This window comes from Zalophus californianus, chromosome 1, assembly GCF_009762305.2.
Source record: "Zalophus californianus isolate mZalCal1 chromosome 1, mZalCal1.pri.v2, whole genome shotgun sequence".
NCBI lineage: Eukaryota > Metazoa > Chordata > Mammalia > Carnivora > Otariidae > Zalophus > Zalophus californianus.
Genome location: NC_045595.1, coordinates 67,688,611 through 67,703,635, shown reverse-complemented (window position 1 = coordinate 67,703,635; position 15,025 = coordinate 67,688,611). Strand labels below are relative to the sequence as shown.

Genomic DNA, 15,025 nt, shown 5'->3' with positions numbered 1-15,025 from the left:
ATTACACGTAGGATGCCTAACTCATTCTGGTTTTCTTCGAGTTTTCCAGCTTTGAAACTGAAAGTGCTTTATTCTGGGACTCCCTCGGAGACAGGCAGCAGTTGGTCACCCTCATTACACAGGAAGCAGCCCGCAAAGCCTACTTGCTAGACTAAGGATGTAGCTCTGAGCTTCCTGACAGCCAAGGCAGAGAGGGAAACACACTCTGTTATGAGATTTTCAGTGTTGATACCCGTAGCGGGGCAACAGAACTTTCCACAGGGATGTGTCGGGCATGATAGTTACTATGCACACATCTCTATGGAGCACTCAAAATGTGACTAGTGTGATGGAGGAACTGAATTTTTAATTTTAATTCATTTCACTCAATTTAAATGTAAATAAGCACCTGTGGTTAGTGGTGACTATATTGAAAAGGAGAGTTGTATTAGATAAGAACAAAGCAGATGATCAGGAAAAGCCTGGGGAGCAGGCAGGGGGTTGGATAAGCACAGGGGAAGCCAAAAGCAGGAGTGGATGCAGGAGAAGGGGTCCCCAGATGCCCCTCTCTCTGGCCCCATGTTAGTGCAGCATGACTCACGCTGACTCAGTGGGAAAAGTGAGCAGTGCCTGGTATCCCCACCTGGCAGCAGAGGGCATCTCGGATGTCAGAAGGAGACCCTGTGCTGCCAGGTAACAGAAGGCACCTGCATGGCCTTAGACCCAGCACCTGGGCAAAACGCCTCCTTCGTGAGCGCTCTGGGTGGCCCCCTGCTGCCCCTCACCCTTCCTGGTCAGAATGCCAGGATCTCTGGACCCTGCTAAGTACCTTGAGCTCTGGGAAGCAAAGAAGGGGGAGGCATGACCCCCCGCCACGGCAGTCGTCTGTGACTGGGAAGCTGATGACTCCAGGGTCAGAAATAACCCCACAGTCAGCTTGCCACGTGCCACCCCTCCCTCCCTCCCCCCCCCATTCCCAGAAAGTCTGGGCCCTGAGTCAGAGGGAAGAGTCCCAAAGTAAACAAGGACCCAGATCATCTGCTATGAAAACCACAGAACCATTCTGTGGAATTCTTTGATAAGTCAGGGACCTAGTGAAGAGTTGAGGCCTGGAAATTCAGATGTCTTTCCCCCAGTGCAGTTGCACTCCAGACTGTGTAGCCCAGTGTCACGGGACATGAAGAAGGACAAGGGAGGGAAAATCCTCAGCGCAGAGGGGATGGGGGAGAAGGAGAGCCGGGCTTACCCTCAGAAGTGTCCAGGCCAGGAGCAGAGGAGAGGGCCCGGGCCTGCCCTGGGGGGGCGGGGGGGGGGGGCTCCAATCCCCTGGCACAGTGAACACACACATCAGGAATAGTCAGAGACCAGTCCAGAGCAGACAGGGGAGCCACGTGGAATAAGGGGCAGGGCCGTCCAGGTGTCAGATGCCCCTCTTGATTCATTCCCTCAAAATAGGTCTGGGACACCCGTACCCCACACCATGGCTGAGTCACTGACCCCAAACCTCAGATGAGACTTGAATGAATGAAGTGGTCCCTATTCCTCTTCCCTCACAGCAGCAAGGACATGTAACTGATTCCCCGGGATGGAAGGGGGACTTCCACAAGCCCTATAAATAACTGAGCCACTTCATACTCTGAACTTAGCCTCTCCCACCCGCCCCCACCTGGCCCACCCCTAGCCAGAAAGATAAAGGCAGCTGCTAGGCTGGCGGAGGACAGAGACCCGAGCCAGGGCAGCAAGAAGGTGCCTAACGAGGCCAGCAGAGTAGGACCGGCCCTGCACAAGAAGCCGGAAAGACAGGCCATTAGCTCACACCTGCCACAGACCTGAGCACCCCCTCAGCCAAGTGGGACCTCCCGGTGAGTGACCTCTCGTCTTTCCATGGCAGGCTGGCTCTCTGCGCTGGGGTCCCCTGTGGGCAATGTGGGATGGCTCTCAGGAGAGCGCAGGACGGGGTTAGCTCTGGGTGGAGGAAGGAGGTTGCAACCGGATGGAGGTGGGGGGGGGGGGTCCCTGATATAAAAATTCCATGAGGAAGTTAAAGGAACATTAGCATGGGCCCCATGGGAGCGCTCAGAGCGGCTGCCACAGGTCTGAGTCCCACAAAAGAGTCAGGTTCTTACCAGTCCGGCATAATTCAGAAAGGCTTTCAGGAGAAGGTGGCCTGGAGATGCCGTTTTTGAAATACAGGCACAGAGCTCCTCGGGTTTCAGGGTTTCCTCTCAAAGAAGCCCCAGGCAGGCCCAGTGTCCAGAAGAAAGAGGGACAGAAGAGAGGTCGGAGGACACAGGGGCTGGCGGGTAGGACGTAGGCCCGACTCTGCATTGCTAGGACAAACCCCATGCCCAGCTGTTGTGGGCAAAAGTCTTGGCATATCTGGCACCAGAAATATCTCCCCAGGGCTGGCCTGAGCCCAGCTCCCCACATATCATGGCCTAGGGCCTGGAGGAGAAGGCAGACTTTGCCCCAGGCCATGGTCTTGCCCAGGGGGAAAACCCTTCGGGCAAATCTGGGGACACGAGTTAGGGAGACCAGATCTCAATGTGCCCAGATGGAGAGACCTGTGGAGGGTGAGCCAAGGAGAAGCAGACCTGGGGGCAAAGGTGGGGTCACCCTGAGGCTGGCTCAGCCCTGGGAGGCCAAGCTCTGGCACACTTCTTGGGGTTCAGGCCTGACCCTAAGTCTGGTGGTCACAGTTCCGATTCCACCCACACCCCACCCCTGTCCCTGCCCTTTAGAAATTAAGCCCCAGGAATTTCAGGCTAGGCAGGGGCAAAGGTGGGAGGGCCAGGGTTCAGAAAACCTGCTTCAGGTCTTACTACTACCTTACAGAGCCCCCCGGAACAGCTCCTTCCCTGTCTTTGGGCTTCCGTTTCCCTGTCTAAACAATGGGGGCTTAGGTTCCTTGACCTCTGAGGGTCCATAGTTCTGACATCCCTGGATTCTGTGATGCTAACAATTTGTAACCATAGCAGGGATTCTGGAGATTCCTGGGGTCAGTGGTGGGGTGGAGCTGGTGGTCCATACATGCCATCTGCTCAGGCCACGTGGTCATGACAGGACAGGGAGGCATGGTTTGCCTTTGTTCCCATCAGAACTCAGAGAGGACAGGAACCACCCAGAGCATGTGAGGAGACTCGGGCTGCAGGTTTGAGTTTTCCCCACATCAGGGCTCTGACGTCTGGTGGGCAGACTGGGATGGCTCTCTCAGAAGGGGGGGGTTGGCAAACAGGTCTCAGTTCCCCCCACTTCTTAAGTAGCTATGAGGAGGAAGTCCTGCCCCCCACCTGCTGCCTGTGTCCCTTAACCTCCCCCCACCGCCAGGCCCCAGCGCTGGTCATCCTGCAGGCCAGGCGCCTGACACCAGCTCGGGAGGCAGGGGGCAGGATCAGGGAGCCCAGGACAGAGAGGGAGATAAGGTGGGTGAAAGAGCCCAGGGTCCCAGTGGCTGAGCCTGGGCCTCCCTCCTGAGCCCCGGGCTGCTGGGCCAAGGCCAGGACCTCAGCTATATTTAGCATGAGTGTGGAGCAAAGCAATGGGTCAGGGGCAGCGGGAGGGGGGACGTGCTTCCCATTCCTTTCCTATTGGCCTCTGGGGACTGTCAGTACACCTGTCACAAGACAGATAAGACACACAGAGGACTGAGACCAGAGAAGGGCTTGAGGGGTGGGAGGTCACGGCGGGGGGTGGGGGGTAGCTGGGGTGAAGCAGTGCCTTGATGGAAGCTGACATGAAGAGGGAGAAAGAGGAGATGTTCGGGAGTTTGGGGCTGGTGGCCTACAGTTGGGGAAGAGTCTCCATGAGCCAGGGCAAGGAGGTGTCTGCAGCAAAGCCCTCTGTGCACTGCCTTCCCTCCCTGTGGGTGTCACCCGCACACTCTGCTCCGGGCGGCTCCTGGGGAACAGAGGGGCACCACAGCCAGTAAGAAAGCTTCATGCCCCCTTCCCTCTTATTTCTTGGGAACAGGGCCCCCACATGGGGTCTAGGCACTGCCTGCCGCTCATTCACCAAGATCTGACTCTTTCTATGCCTCGGTTTCCTTGTCTTTAATTGGGAGTGACTGGACAGAAGGCCCTTGACATCCCCCTGGCTCCCACCTTCTGAGTCTTGGGGTATGGCACAGAAAAACCCTACCTGGGATTCAGAATCTGGCTCTGCGGAGCCGTGAGGTAGCTGGCGAACAACTGCCCCTCACAGAGCCTCAGCTGCTTCTGCTGCGGCCCCTGCTAAACCTCCCAGGGCCAGAAGGGCTGGAGGGTGGGCAAAGTGACAAGTGCGCCCTCTGGTGTTGTGACAGGGAATTTCTTCTCCGTGGGCAGTAGTCCCCAGTTTAGGGGCCCGCCTCTCCCCCACTGGTATCCCATCAGTCAGGATTCACCTGGGAGTTCAAGAGGGGAAAACCGACTTGGGTAAAGGAAGGTGAGGTTGGGACATGTCCAGTTTGCCCATTGGAGGTTTCAGCATCCCGTGTAGGGCTAAAGGACAGAGTTTCGTGGCCAGCAGTGCCCTGCCTGCTCCCTAGCAACCCAGGTAATTCTGGGGAAGCAGGACCCACCTCGATGGATGGCTCCATATGCCCTAAGTTCAAGACTTGTCACAGAGCAACCATGCAGGTGGCAGGGTGATACCCAGGTGAGGTCTGGAGAGGGAGGGAGTCTCTAACCCAGGTCACCGCGGGACTACTCTGTCCGTAGGCCCTGCCCGCTGTCATTTCTCCCAGCTACAGCCCCATCCTCATCTCTGCCCCTTCTCCTCAGAAGGATGGCCAAAGCCCAGACGCAGGCAGCCCCCATGCCGACCATTCCGATGGCCACTGCAGAGGACCTGCCCCTCCCTCCACCCCCAGCCCTGGAGGATCTGCCACCGCCACCGCCCAAGGAGGCCTTCTCCAAGTTCCACCAGCAGAGACAAGCCAGCGAGCTCCGCCGCCTCTACAGGCACATCCACCCAGAGCTCCGCAAGAATCTGGCCGAGGCCGTGGCTGAAGACCTGGCTGACGTCCTGGTTTCGGAGGAGCCCACTGACGGTGACGTCCAGTGCATGCGCTGGATCTTTGAGAACTGGCGGCTAGATGCCATTGGGGACCGTGAGAGGCCGCCTGCCAGGGAGCCCGTGTCCGGCGGTGATGTCCAGGCTACCTCCCGCAAGTTTGAGGAAGGCTCCTTTGCCAACAGCACAGACCAGGAGCCAGCCGGACCTCCGCCATCTGGAGGGGACGTTCGTGCAGCCCGCCGGCTGTTTGAGACAAAGCCGCTGGATGAGCTGACTGGCCAGGCCGAGGCACCGGAGGCTACGGCCAGGGAGCCTGAGGCCAGCGGGGATGTCCAGGGTACCAGGATGCTCTTTGAGACGCAGCCGCTGGACCGCCTGGGCTCCCGCCCCTCTCTCCAGGAGCAGAGCCCCTTGGAGCTGCGCTCAGAGATCCAGGAGCTGAAGGGCGATGTGAAGAAGACAGTGAAGCTGTTCCAAACGGAGCCACTGTGTGCCATCCAGGATGCAGAGGGTGCCATCCATGAGGTCAAGGCTGCATGCCGGGAGGAAATCCAAAGCAACGCAGTGAGGTCTGCCCGCTGGCTCTTTGAAACCCAACCTCTGGATGCCATCAACAGGGACCCCAGCCAGGTGCGGGTAATCCGGGGGATCTCCCTGGAGGAGGGGGCCCGGCCCGACGTCAGTGCGACTCGCTGGATCTTTGAGACACAGCCGCTGGACGCCATTCGGGAGATCTTGGTGGATGAGAAAGACTTCCAGCCGTCCCCAGACCTTATCCCTCCTGGTCCGGATGTTCAACAGCAGCGGCACTTGTTTGAGACTCGAGCACTAGACACCCTCAAGGGGGAAGAGGAGTCTGGAGCAGGGCACCCACCCAAAGAGGAAGTAGTCCCTGGCGATGTCCGCTCTACCCTGTGGCTATTTGAGATGAAGCCCCTGGATACGCCTAGAGACAAGGTCCAAGTGGGCCACCTGCAGCGAGTGGGTCCCCGGGGGCGTGAGGGGCTCACGTCTGAGCATCTCCCCAGTGATGGCTCCTTTGCACTGTCCCACTCTCAGAGTGCCCCCCAGAGGGATGGGGTGAAGGGGGACGTGAAGGCCTTCAAGAACCTTTTCGAGACCCTTTCCCTGGACAGCATTGGGCAGGGTGAGCCTTCGGCCCATAGGAGTGTGCACAGAGCAGAAGGAATTGATTCTCCTGGGCAGTCCCAGGACCTAGGGTCCCCAGTGTATGCCATGCAGGATGGCAAAGGCCACCTCCATGCCCTGACCTCTGTCAGCAGAGAGCAGATAGTTGGAGGTGATGTGCAGGGCTACCGGTGGATGTTTGAGACACAGCCCCTGGATCGACTGGGCCGAAGCCCCAGTACGGTGGACGTGGTACGGGGCATCACCCGGCAGGAAATGGTGGCCGGAGACGTCGGCACTGCCCGGTGGCTCTTTGAGACCCAGCCCCTGGAGGTGATCCACCAGCAGGAACGGCAAGAACGCCAGGAAGAAGGAAAGAGTCAGGCAGGTTCCCAGCCTGAGGCACTCCTAAAAGGTGACGTGCAGACCATCCGGTGGTTGTTTGAGACGCGCCCAATGAGTGAGCTGGCCGAGAAGCAGGGGTCAGAGGTCACAGATCCCGCAGCTAAGGCCGAGGCACGGTCCTGCACCTGGATGTTTGCGCCCCAACCCGCAGACAGGCCAGAAGGCTCCAGGGAGCAGCACCTGCAAGTTAGCCAGATCCAGGCTGGGGAAACACAGACAGATGGACATGTCTTCGAAACTGAGCCTCTGCAGGCCTCAGGCCGTCCCTGCGGAAGAGGCCCTGTGCGATACTGTAGCCGAGTGGAGATCCCTTCGGGGCAGGTGTCTCGGCAGAAGGAGGTTTTCCAGGCCCTGGAGGCAGGCAAGAGGGAAGACCAGGGGTCCAGGGTACTCCCCGAGCCCATCTCTGTGGGCTCCGTGCACAAGTTCACCTGGCTCTTTGAGAACTGCCCCATGGGCTCCCTGGCAGCTGAGAGCATCCGAGGGGGCAACCTTCAGGAAGAGCAGCCCGTGGGCCCCTCAGGCAACAGGGTGCCGGAGCAGCAGGAGACCACAGCGGACGGGACCCTGCAGGCTCTGCACACTATGCCGGGCCTCCTGCACCACGGAGGCATCCTCATGGAGGCCCGAGGGCCAGGCGAGCTCTGCCTTGCCAAGTATGTGCTCCCAGACCCGGGGCAGGGGGGACCCCGCATCCGGAAGGAGGAGTTGGTGTCTGGCGAGCTTCCCAGGATTGTCCGCCAAGTGTTGCGCCGGCCAGATGTGGACCAGCAGGGGCTGCTGGTTCAGGAGGACCCGGCGGGCCAGCTCCGCCTTAAGCCGCTGAGGCTGCCAGCCCCAGGCAGCAGTGGGCATGTGGAAGACATGGACCCGGAGTTCCAACAGTTGCTGGCTTGTGGCCTGGGGACCTCAGCAGCAAGGACTGGGCTGGTGATGCAGGAGACAGAGCAGGGCCTGGTCTCGCTGACCGCCTACTCCCTGCAGCCCCGGCTGACCAGCAGGGCCCCTGAGAAGGGCAGTGTGCAGCTGCTGGCCAGCTGCATAGACAAAGGAGACCTGAGTGGCCTGCAGAGTCTGCGGTGGGAGCCACCAGCTGATCCAAGCCCAGTGCCAGCCAGCGAGGGGGCCCAAAAGCTGCCCCCAATGGAGAACATCATCCATGTTCCCCCACTGGACCCCGGCATGGGGATGGGACAACTGAGAGGCCCGGGAGGTACCCCCCACCTCCCACAAGCCATTGGAAAGGCAGTGCCTCTGGCTGGGGAAGAAAAGCAGGAAGATAGTCATGCCGGGCAGAAAGGGATAGCAGCTTTGGGAAAGTCCGAAGGAACCACAACACCCCCAGGGCCTGGGGCCCCAGACCTCCAGGCTGCCATGCAAAATCTGCGGATGGCAACCGCTGAGGCCCAAAGCCTGCACCAGCAAGTTCTGAATAAGCACAAGCAAGCCTCTACCCCTGGAGCCACCTCGGCACCCCTGGAGCCACCTCAGCGCCCTGATGGTCCTCTGCAGGCATCGGCCATGGTCACCTTGGCTGCCCAGAGCAACACTAGGCCTACAGCTGCAGGTGACCCCAGGATCCCAGCACCCCCCAGAAAGGTCAGTGGGGAACAGAAGGCACTGCCCAGAGGGCTGCCTGAGGGGTGGGTGGCTACTCAGGATGGCATCTACACTGCTCACCCCGTGAGGACCTCTGAGCCACCCGGGGGTGTCCAGCCTTCTGAAAGAGAGCCCCCACAGCAGAGCAGGGACACTGCCCTCTCGGCCCAGGCCCCCAGCGCACTCCAGGAAGGCCCTGGTCAGAGTCTGAGGCCCAGGTGGGAGGAGCCTGGGGGCTGCACACAGGTGGCCTGGGGACCTCCAAAGAAGGCAATGGCAAGAGTCGGCCCGGGAGGCCTCCAAGCCACAGAGGCCACCCTGAAGGTTGCCTCTTCAGCCCACCACACTCTGGCCTCTGAGCCTCGGCCTGCAGGTGCTCGTCTGCACTCCCATAATGCCTCTGTTCCTCCTCCTCCTCTTCTCCCAGCTGCTGTGACAGGACCGGACTTCCCAGCCCAAGCCTGCCATGATGGGGACTCTATCCAGCAGGACTCCGAGCCCCTGCAGGGCGCCCTTCTCCACTCCCACAGCAGCCCTGCCAGCCAGAGAACCCCTGGGGAGTCACAGGCAAGGACCCCAAAACTGGAGCCCAAAATGCCCCCAAGGAAGAAGCCTCAGCTGCCTCCCAAACCTGCACACCTAAGCCAGATCCCCCCTCCTCAGAGGCTGCCCACACCCTCAGTTTTATCTCCCCGATCCTCCAAAGAGGCAGGACAAGGAGAACACAAGCCAGGTGAGAGAGATGCAGCCACCCTTCGGCCAGCCAACGTCCCCACCACTGCAGGCCAGGGATGCCTATCTCTGGCTGGATGCCCCCGTGAACAGAGCCAGCCCAGCCCCCAACATGGGCCCAGCACCAGGGCTTCCGGACTCACCAAGAGCCAGGCTGCAGGCAACAATGCCCAGAGCCCTGAGCCCCCCAAGCTCTCAGGTCTCAGCAGTCACCCCACCTCACCACAGCAGGCTCCCAGTCCCCCAGGAGAGGGGCCTACGGCAGGTTCCCAGCAAGAGGCCCCGGAGAGCACTGAGATTCTGCAGGGAAGCCAGCAAGAACTCCAGGGCCTCCTGAGCCAGGTGCGAGCCCTAGAGAAGGAGGCTGCAAGCAGTGTGGACGTGAGGGCGCTGAGGAGGCTCTTTGAAACTGTGCCCCAGCTGGGAGTGGCCCCTCAGACTCCTGCTGCCCCCCACAAACCTGAGGCATCAGTGGTGCAGGCCTTCGGGGAGCTGACAAAGGTCAGCACAGAGGTGGCCCGGCTAAGGGAACAGACTCTGGCCAGGCTGCTGGACATTGAGAAGGCTGTGCACAAGGCTCTCAGCTCCATGTCCAGCCTCCAGCCTGAGACCAACACCAGGGGCCATGCCCAAGGACCACTGCAGGCCCACGGTGCCTGCAAGATCAGTGACACGGACAGAAGTAAAGCCAGACCTAACTGCTCGAGCCAGGAGGTCAGAGGGCAAACTGCAGTCAAGAACCAAACCCAAGCTGCAAGCCATTCTGAGGTCCAGAGTCAGGCCAAGGTCAGAAATCACACAGAGGCCAGGGGTCAAGCAGCCTCAGTCGTCCCTTCCACCAGGAGGCCAGAGACATTGAAAGAGGACCCAGGCCTCCCTGGAGTCTTGCCTTCCAGCAGAGATCCAGCTTGCTCCCCAACATTCATCTCCATTGAGTCAGCCGCAAGGAAGCTTCCAGAGGCTCCCAGTCCCAGGGGCGTCCTTGATGTCTCAGTGAAAAGCACTCACCTGGCACAGGATGTGGGCCAGGCCCGGCTCCACCAGAAAGGGCTCCTGGACAAGGCTGGAAAGAAGGAGGTCACCGAGTGCTCTGGGCAGCCCAAGCCTGTCCCTGCCTCAGCCAGGAGCCCCCTGCCCACTGGGCAGCAGAAGGGTGTTCTGGAGCTGCAGACTGGACCGGGTGGCTCCCAGTGCGATGGAGCCGCGAGAACAGTTACCCAGCAATGTGAAGGGGTGGGCCCATGCAGGAACAGGGTCCTCTCGTCCCCCACCGTGGTCACCGAGCAGGCAGGGCTGTCCAAGGGCCCAGGCCCCCACCTCGAGCGCCATGCTTCCCCCTTGCTCCGGCAGTTCGTGCGCAGCCCAGCCAGGCTTGGCGGGGGCCTGGCAGAAGCTGGAATGATGCAGGCCCCCTGTGACCACTCCCAGCCTGAGGCCCAGTGAGCCCCTTCACCTCCACCACAGCCTACCACCGGCACTGCGGCGTTGCCCTCCAGGGCCCGAGGACCGAGGTGGGAGCGGACCTCCTGCACTCCTAAGGCAAGGACCAAGAAGAAAAGGCATCTTCTGGAACGTATGGGCAGCTTCCGTTTCCTCAGTTCCATCAGTAGGCCCAGCCCTTGCAAAAGGCGGGGAAGAAAGGTTGGGAAGAGGCCTGCCAAGTAGCGCAGGAATGGGAGAAGCGCTTGTGGAGGATGGAATATGTCCAGACACACGCTCCTTACACAGGCCTAGCCCAAAGGCCAGCCCTAAGAGGGAGCCCCCTTAGGATCGAAGGGACCCTCCCCTCTCAGCCTTTATTTCTTTTATTATGAGTCAAAATGTTCTCAGCCAAGGGCTCCTTAACCCTGGGAGAGGACAGGGCCAACTGGACAGCAGGATTGGTCTCTGTTCGGGATTGGTCTGAGGGCTCCAGAAGGGCCCTGCTGCAGTCCCTTCATCACCATCCCCACCGCTCAGCGGGTCATCCTGGCAACCCAAAGGTCACGCGGAAAAGCTCAGCAATCAGCACATGTCCCTAAAGCCAAAGATACTGCCTCTCCACCCCCACTGCCCTTCACTCTGCACCCCAAATGGAAAGGATACAGTCTGAATAAACCCAAGTTTTATTCTGTCGCCTGTGTGTGTCGGACGGTTTGCGCGTCTGTTCTAGAATCTGGGTTCCCACTGTGGGGGAGAAAATAGCCACAACCTCCGGATGCCCCATTTTCCTGGCAATAGCAGTGTTGGAAAGCTCTGAAAAGCCACCCCTTCTTCTACCATTGTGGCTGGGAAACAAAGAGGCCCCACACACCGCCCCCATTCTCCTTGCTTCCCTCCCCCACCCTTCCCCAGCCCATACATACACTGCTGCCCCTCTACCTCTGGTCTCCCCTCCTGGAGGTTCTTGGACATCACCCTGGAGTGGAATCTGACCAGAACCCTGCTCCAGAGTGGGAGAGTAGCCCAGTCAGGCCTGGGAAGGAGGGAGGGTCACACCCCAGGAGAACTCCAGTAGCCAAGATGGCTGGGCCCTCTCCCCTGCTCAGGCCAGGTGCTGTGTGCAGAGTGGGGGCTCCTCGGAAAGGGAGTGCATGGAGCTTGGCCCGGAAGGCCAGAATGATTCAGTGCAGGGCCCTTTATACTCTTTCAAAAAACACTGAGTGCCTGCTGCATGCCAGGCCTATTCTAGGCAGCAGGGACACAGAGGTGAGGTCTTATGGGGTCACACTCTTAGGGAAATGACCTTCTAGAATGAGGGGACAGACCATGAGTCACAGGAAAAACCAGATGAGGAATAAGGGTAATGCACCTGACTAGGCCACTCTTCCACTCTAGGGGAAGAGTGTTAACATATGGTGATGTGACAATGACAGGTGATTGCCTTAGAGGACACAGCCAAGGCAAACCTCTCCAAGGGAAAAACCTCACCTGAGATCTGAGTTAACAAAGAGCCAGTTACGTGAAAATCAAGGGGCGGCGGCACATGCTAGGCAGAGAGAAGAGCACATGCAAAAATCCAGAGATGGGAATGAATGTAGTTCCTCAATTTCCTGGACACCCCTCCGTCTACCTCCCCCCTTGTTCTCCCCAACGTTATGTGGGAGCTTGTCCACACTTTTGCTTCCGTTAACAGGTAGGCTCCTAGCCTACCACCAGCCCCGGAATCAGCCTTCTACATGTCATGTCACAGCCCCCTCATTGCCTGCTCCTCTCACACGGTGAGCTCCCCTGGGGCAGCTGGGCTCTGAACTGGAAAGAGCCAGAACCCGGTGGAAGACAGTGGTGTGTGGGAGCAATTAAGATACCAAATCTACCCACCTGGGGCTAATATCTACATCTCTCTGGGCCTCTGGCCACATGTCCCCCTCCCCTGCCCTCTGTGGGCTCTCACTTGATTACGGGGGCCCAGCAGCCTACAGCATGACTGTTCTCATTGTTCTTATCTGTACAGTGGGCGCGATTACAGTACCTACTCTTGTGAAGATTAAGCAAATTATGTGCAGAGTGCTTGGAGCTATATGCCTAGGACCTGGAACTCCAACATGTTCATTTTTTAGTGTTATTGGTAGCCATTAATTTTAGTATCTCTTTCTCACCTCCAGGTGGAGTTCCTGTCTCCTTCATCTCAGTACCACTGGTGCTTATCAAAAGTGCCTAGAAGGCACACCGTAAATGTCAAATAAATGAAGGCGCGGATGAACGAAATGATTATGTGAATTCAGTAATTCATCCGACTAACATTTATTGAGCACCTACTTCCTGCCAGGTTCCATTCACGATGCTGAGGCTAGAGATGAACAAGGCAGAATTTATCCCTGACTTCACGGAACTGGGGTTTAAAGAGGGAAGACAATGTATTACAAGCAGATAACTTTAGAAGCGAGCGATACTGTGAAGGAAATAAAAACGAGGTCAGCCCACGAGAAGTGGCTGTTACTTTAGCTTGGGTGGTCAAGGGAAAGCATCTCCGTAGAGGTAGCCTTAATGACACTGAAGCGGGTCCGGACGACAAGGGGGAAGGGTGGGAAGAGGTAGGTGGGTGGGTGGTGAGCACGCTGGCGGCAGCGTGCACCAAGGAGAGTAGCAGCCGCTCGGTGAGGTCTCGCCCAGCGCCCTGCACACCTGCCGCCACACCCGCCGCCGAGGCCCAGGCTCCACCCTCTCCTCCCGCCCGGAGTGGGCGGGGCTGGAAGTGGGGCCCGGCCGCAGGCGGCGCCCAGGGGGCGGGGGCAGGCGGAGGTGGGGCGCGTTCCCGCCCGCCGTCTCCACGGTGACGATGACGTTACCCAGGCCGCCGGGTTCGGGTCGTTCGGGCCGCTGCAGCCGTTGCCCGGAAACGCCCGGCAGGCGCGCAGCCAGGGGTCGGCTCCGCGCGGCAGACGCTGGACGCCAGTACGCGCCGTCCTGGCCGGCCCTTGCTCGGAGCCTCCCTCCGGGATTACAGGCGGGTGCGGGTTCCGGTCCTCACCCAAGTCGCGGCCCCACCCAGGACCGACCTGCCGGGCAGGGCGCCTCCTCCCTTCTCGTCACTCCCTGCCACTGCCGCTGTGTCCCGAGTTGGCCACCAGTCCCCATCTTCAGGGGCATCACGCTGCCTCGGGCCATCACCCATTCCCCGCTTTCCTGGCCCACTGCCATAGCCTCCCAAGTGGTCTTCCTTGCTTCCCCCTGTCCTAACAATCTGTCGTTCACCTGGCAGCCAAAGCTCTTACTGAGAGTTTGCCAGATCAAGTCGCTCTCGTGTAAATACTCTCCAGTGGCTTCCCAGCTCACTCAGTCTGAAATCTAACTCTTCTCTGCCTTTAAGACTAGAATGACTTGTCTTTCTGCCCTCCTCTCCCAACTGTTGCCACCACTCTCATCCTCACACACATCTCCCTAGTTATACTGGCCTTGATCTTTACCAAACCGATTCCTGCCTCAGGGCCTTTGCACCTGCTGTATCCTCTGCCCGGAAGTCACTTCTCTCAGATCTTCAGTGGCTGGACTCCTTTTCACTCAGATCCCGTTCTAATGTCCCTCCAGAAAGGCCTTTCTTGACCCATCCCTCCCTGCCTATCGCCCCTCCCCACCTGCACCCCATCAAAAGAGGCCTTCCAACAAGTTATCATGGTGTTTCATGTTTTCATGAGACCTCCCACAATATAAAATTATCTTGCTCACGTATTTGCTTATTGTCAGTGTTCTCAATACTATTTCTGTATAGCAAAGCACCTCACACTTAGTGGTTTTAAACAACCATTTTATAACACTCACGAGTTCTGTGGGTCATGAATTTGGACAGAACACAGGGGGATGGCTTGTCTCTGTACCATGATGTATGGGGCCTCAGCTGGGAAGACTTGAAGGCTGAAGTAATTTAACAGCTAGTGTCTGGAAACATCTGAAAGCTCATCCACTCGTGTCTGACAGCTGATGCTGGTTATTGGCTGGGATATCAGCCAGAACACATATGCACAGCCTCTCCACCGGCCTGGGCTTCCTCATTGCATGGCAGTCTCAGGGTAGTTGGACTTCCTGCATTTCATCTCAAGGCTCCAAAGGCATGTGTCCCAACTAACAAGGCAGAAGCTGCATTGCCTTGTCTGACCCAGCCTTGGATATCACACAAAATCACTCCTGCTGCACTTTGTTGGTTACAAATGAGTCACAAGCCTGCCTGGATTGAATGCAAGGGGTATTAAGACACCACCTTTTAATGAGGAAGAGACAAAGTTCTAGAAAAACACGTGGTCAGTTTTGGGGGGTGCCATGTCCACATGGAGTCTTCCCCCACCAGAATATCATCGCCATGACAAATCACTTCTCGTTTGTTTATTGCTGCATCCCCTGTGCCTGCCAGAATGGTACAAAAGCACTTAGTAGGTGCCTGATCCATGTTTTAGAGTGAATAAATGAAGGTTTATCTTTCAAGCTGTCACTGAAGCCCAGCTCTTCTCCCCGTAAGTGTATTTCCTGCCCCAGCCCTTGGTTTTAGCCTGGTCTGCTCTGGAGGAAACCCAGTGTTTGCATTGGAAGATGGGAGTCAAGTATAGTTGTTATTTGTTTCTTTGGCGGGAAGGGTGAGTTACTGGAGACTGAGAAAGCCAACTGAAGTTCTGGAACAGTGTTCTACTGTAAAGAGTATTGAAAACACAATCGGGATTTTTCTCATTCTAAATTCTGGAAATGCCCAGGAGAGGACTGCAGTTTTGTCCTCTGGACC

General features: G+C 58.2%; 1 protein-coding gene across 4 annotated transcripts; it reads left to right on the top strand.

Annotated features, from left to right (window-relative positions):
* The first annotated feature begins 1,079 nt into the window (after nt 1-1,079).
* Nucleotides 1,080-10,953, top strand: XIRP1 (xin actin binding repeat containing 1). Of its 4 annotated transcripts, XM_027582353.2 has the most exons (3): nt 1,080-1,841; nt 4,740-8,106; nt 8,534-8,667. In XM_027582353.2, exons 2-3 carry the CDS (start codon nt 4,744-4,746, stop codon nt 8,540-8,542), a joined length of 3,372 nt encoding a protein of 1,123 aa, XP_027438154.2. In that variant the 5' UTR covers nt 1,080-1,841; nt 4,740-4,743; the 3' UTR covers nt 8,543-8,667. The 4 variants fall into 4 exon arrangements, with proteins under 4 accessions (XP_027438154.2, XP_027438152.2, XP_027438151.2 ...); XM_027582351.2 differs by having other exon boundaries at nt 1,088-1,841; nt 4,743-10,953; XM_027582350.2 differs by having other exon boundaries at nt 1,089-1,841; nt 4,740-10,953.
* Nucleotides 10,954-15,025: the final 4,072 nt, after the last annotated feature.

Excerpts from the sequence above, each read along its gene's own strand:
- XIRP1 (XM_027582351.2), top strand. The coding sequence starts at position 4,744 with ATGGCCAAAGCCCAGACGCAGGCAGCCCCCATGCCGACCATTCCGATG.